The sequence below is a fragment of the Tupaia chinensis genome, unplaced genomic scaffold, assembly GCF_000334495.1.
Source record: "Tupaia chinensis unplaced genomic scaffold, TupChi_1.0 Scaffold000165_2, whole genome shotgun sequence".
In the NCBI taxonomy this organism is placed as follows: Eukaryota; Metazoa; Chordata; class Mammalia; order Scandentia; family Tupaiidae; genus Tupaia; species Tupaia belangeri.
The window spans coordinates 4,242,956-4,247,278 of record NW_006159640.1 but is presented as its reverse complement, the minus strand read 5'-3'; the positions used below and the strand labels follow the sequence as shown (position 1 = coordinate 4,247,278).

General features: G+C 33.4%; 1 protein-coding gene across 1 annotated transcript in view; it reads right to left on the bottom strand.

Annotated features, from left to right (window-relative positions):
- TEX11 (testis expressed 11) overlaps positions 1–4,323 on the bottom strand; it is a 514,378-nt gene that overhangs the window by 272,493 nt on the left and 237,562 nt on the right. The window contains 1 exon segment of the mRNA XM_027770916.1: positions 437–532. Within this exon segment, the coding sequence (XP_027626717.1) occupies positions 437–532 (96 nt within the window).

The window sequence follows — 4,323 nt, the reverse complement described above, 5'->3', positions numbered from 1 at the left end:
ACACAGCCATTATGCTAACTGCTGGTCCTGTGTTTCTTTTTTTTTTTTTAAGAGTTATTTTTTTCTTTCATTTTTTAAAATTTCATTTTCTTTTATACATTCAATCACATTATTTGCCTTAAAAAATTGATATTTCAACAGTGAACATTTCTCCCTAGTATAGTTGATAAAACTACACCTTATAATACCACTGCACACACCCCCCCCCCAATGTTAGGATTTCAATATAAGAATTTGGGGGAAGAGGAACACAAACATTTAGATCATAGCAATATTTTATTTTTTCCTTTCTGTGCTATACAAGAGATTGTAAAAATCTGTTGTTTGGCTGATAGGCAGAGGGAGGACTATTGAAGCAAATGTCTAAACTGGATTTCAAAATGTGAATTAAAAGTTATTTAAAAAATTAATATCTGAAAGTCAAAATCTCTTATACCTTGTTTGCTAGATTTATAGCGCTGACAGCTTTATCATAATATTCTCTGTCATTCCAATCCAAATAATTAGTGGCTAATAAACGGAGAACTTTGGCCTATAATTAAAAACAGAAAAAAGCACATAGCTAAGGGCAAACTGTAATACAACAACTGACTAGCACTTATAGTGACAGGTATCTTCTAAACATAAATCATCTTTATGAAATAACATTTCCTTAAGCAACCACACAGTCTTGGCATGCCTCATCATGCTACCCACACCAAATACTGTCTAAGAATCTTATAGTAATGGTTATATTCCTGGCTTATTTATATCATTGTGTTCATATAATTGTCTTAACAGTCTTTTCATATTAAAATATTTTATCATCTCTATTTTAAAAACAAAGAAACCGAGGCACTGTAATAATTTAATTGACTTAGAACCTACTATATAGGTAGTATTGTTTTAGGCTTCTATCAAAAGTGATAAATTGGAAGACATAACCTTCCCTCAAAGGCTGTAAAGCCTCGTTGGAATTAACCTTTTGAAACAAGAGCATACCTAACAACATCCATTTCAGTAAGGACAGATATATTTTCCTATAGAGAAATTTGTTTCAATTCATGTACATTTAAATGAATAAGGCATCACTGAATCAAGTCAATTTCATCTGCCAGGTCCACATTGATAAGAGGAGTATGTCTGGTCAGTGTGGACATGTTTAACTACAGATTCGTAATTTGAAAGAAGGAGCTCTACTTAATAAGGAATCTGCCTCTAGGGTCTAGCCTGTGGTTAAGATGGCTGGATCCCACATGGCTGATTGTGTAGTTGAGTGCTGGATCATTGGTTTGAACAACACTCTGGGCGAATGGGCATGTGTGCTCAAAATCCCGAGAGGAAAATGGAGAAGGAACTGCAGCATGCCCATCCTCCCTGGGGGTGCTTTCTCTCCCTCTTTCCACTCACTCTCTCTGTCTCTTTCACAAGCACATGCATCCTGTAGCAATTTTTTAAAAAAAATTCTGCCCCTGAAGTATAATGTTGATATCAGGATCAGGCAACAAGATTTACTAATTTTTTTAAAAAATATGATAAAAAATTAGGGCTCTGCTATTATAAAAAATATATTTTGGGTGTCATATCATTTATTTTCATTCAATAACTAAGATAAATCAAATAAGTCCATAAAAAGTGCTAAATATCCTTATTGTGGAACAAATTCCTAAGAATTTATAGGCTTGCAGAAGTTTTTGCTATAGGGAGTATGTGCTCACCAGAGAGAGAGAGAGACAGAGAGACAGTAAGTGAGAAATCACCCCCCGGGGGGATGGCCACACCACAATCCCTTTGCCTCAACTCTCCTCTTGGGATCTTAGGCACACACACACACACACGTGCCCGCCATGAGTTTAAGCCACTGGGTCCAGGACTCGCACTGTGGTCAACTACATGGGAGTTTAGTGACATGGCCATTACCAGCTAACCATCTGCTGGTCCCACCCTCAGAAAATTTTTATGAAATAAAAATAGCATCTGAGAAAAATTGTAGCCATTTCATAATAGAAGTGTCAAATCATAAGAAAGAAGAGATAAATCTAAAAACTTGAGGCCAGCAAGTGGCGCAGTGTTTAAGGGTGCTAGATTCCCACATGGCTGACCTCGGTTCAAGTCCCAGATCTGGCAGCTTGCTTTCTCATTTTCTCTCTCTCTCTCTTTCTTTCTTACTCTGTCTCTCTCTGGTCAAATTAAAATAAAGAAAGAGAAAGAAAGAAAGAAAGAAAGAAAGAAAGAAAGAAAGAAAGAGAGAGAGAGAGAGAGAGAAAGAAAGGAAGAAAGAAAGAGAGAGAGAGAGAGGAAGGGAAAGGAAAGGAAAGGAAAGGAAAGGAAAGGAAGGAAGGAAGGAAGGAAGGAAGGAAGGAAGGAAGGAAGGAAGGAGAGAGAAAGAAAGAGAAAGTTAAATAAAATAATTTTTAAAAGTAAGTCAAGAAAAAAGCCAGACTTAAAATAGGACATACTATATGAATCCAGTAATATAGCCAGAAATAGTCTATAGCAATAGAAGTTAGAATTGTGGGTTTTTTCCTTAGGAGTAGGAATGAGTGCTAACTGGAATGGTGCCAAGGGAAGTTTTGGTGGTGATGGAAGCTTCTATATCTTCATCTGTATGGTGTTTTAAAGACTATATATTAAAATTCATCAAGCTGTATATTAAGGATTTGTGGAATTTATTGTTTATAAATTACACCCCAATAAATTACAGCTAGTATAAAAGAAATTTCACAGTCTTACCTCACCAACTTCATAATATAAATATGCTATTTTAGTCAGACTTATAATCCTATTTTCTATCTTTATTTCCTCCTAAGCTATCCCCTCATCTACATCCCTTACCTAGAATCATCTTCTGCCCTTTTTACTGTATGAACTACAACCAACAAGACCTGTTTCCTTCCAAAAGGCTTCTTTGACTACTCTAACTAACATTGATGTCCACTTTTCTGCATGCCTTTCTACATACTTCAGGTCGGTATTATAAAGTTTCACTTATTTTCCCAAATTGTTTTATTTGTACTAGTGTTTTTTTAAATCTACCTCTGGAATTTTAACTTAAGTATAAATACAGAAAAGTTCAAAATTAAAGAGTACAGCTCTATAAATTTTTATAGAATGAACACAAGTACACTAACTACACAGAAATCAAGAGACAGAGTATGAAAAGCAACAAATTTATCTCATGCTTCTTTTTAGACGCTATTCCAATAAAGGTAACCAATTCCCTGATTTCCAACTACATATGTTAGTTTCGACCACTTTTGGCATTTATATTTGTGGAATCATATACCATGTGCTTCTTTTTAATCTTGCTTTGTTTATTTGATATTATATGTGAGAACATCCATATTATTGAAATTATTGTAGTTCCTTGATTCTCATTGCTATGTATCTATGGAAAAATGTGTCATGACTTTCCCGATGACCTAATAATATTCTATTAAATCATAATATCACTATATAATTTTTTTCATTGTGGTAAAATATACATACATAAAATTGACCACTTTAACTATTTTAAGTATGTATTTTAGTAGTATTAAGTATATTCATTGCTGTGCAATCACCACTACCATACATCTCCAGAACTCTTTTCATCTTTCAAAACTGAAATTTTATATCCATTAAACAATAGCTCCCCTTTTCTCCTTTCTCCCAGTTCACTGCGACCACCATTTTACTTTGTCTCTATAAGTTTGATTACACTGGGTACCTCATATAAGTGGAACCATGCAATATTTGCCTTTTTGTGACTGGCATATTTCACTTAGTACAATGTCTTCACAGTTCATCCATTTTGTAGCATGTGCCAGAATTTTCTTCCCTTTTAAGACTGAATATTGTATTGCATTCACTTATACTCATTTACCCTTCAAACATAAGCTCCATAAGGGTTGGGGCTACATTTTATGCTTCTGTTTTATTATTCATGTATCACAGTGCTAGATACATGACATAGACATTCAGTTACATTTTGATTAAGGTTTTGTAATATTAAGAACAGAGATAACTTTTTTTTTATTCCATTTTGCTATGGCATATAGTAATTTTACACCAGATTTATTTACATAATCAAATTTTCTTGATTAAACATTAAAATTAACTTCCATACATAAACATGTTCTATTTGAGTGGTTAGGGGAAAATATGAAATTTTTAATATATGAAATATAAAAGCTTAAATTTATATAGCCAAACATTTTTGAAAGCACTTAAGATATATAAATTCATAGATACAAGTCTCTGGAGTAGATTATATTACCATGTAAATTTTACAAAAAAAAATACAGATATTTAAAAAATATATACCCAGAAAAATACATCCAGAACTACAAAACTGAATGTTAA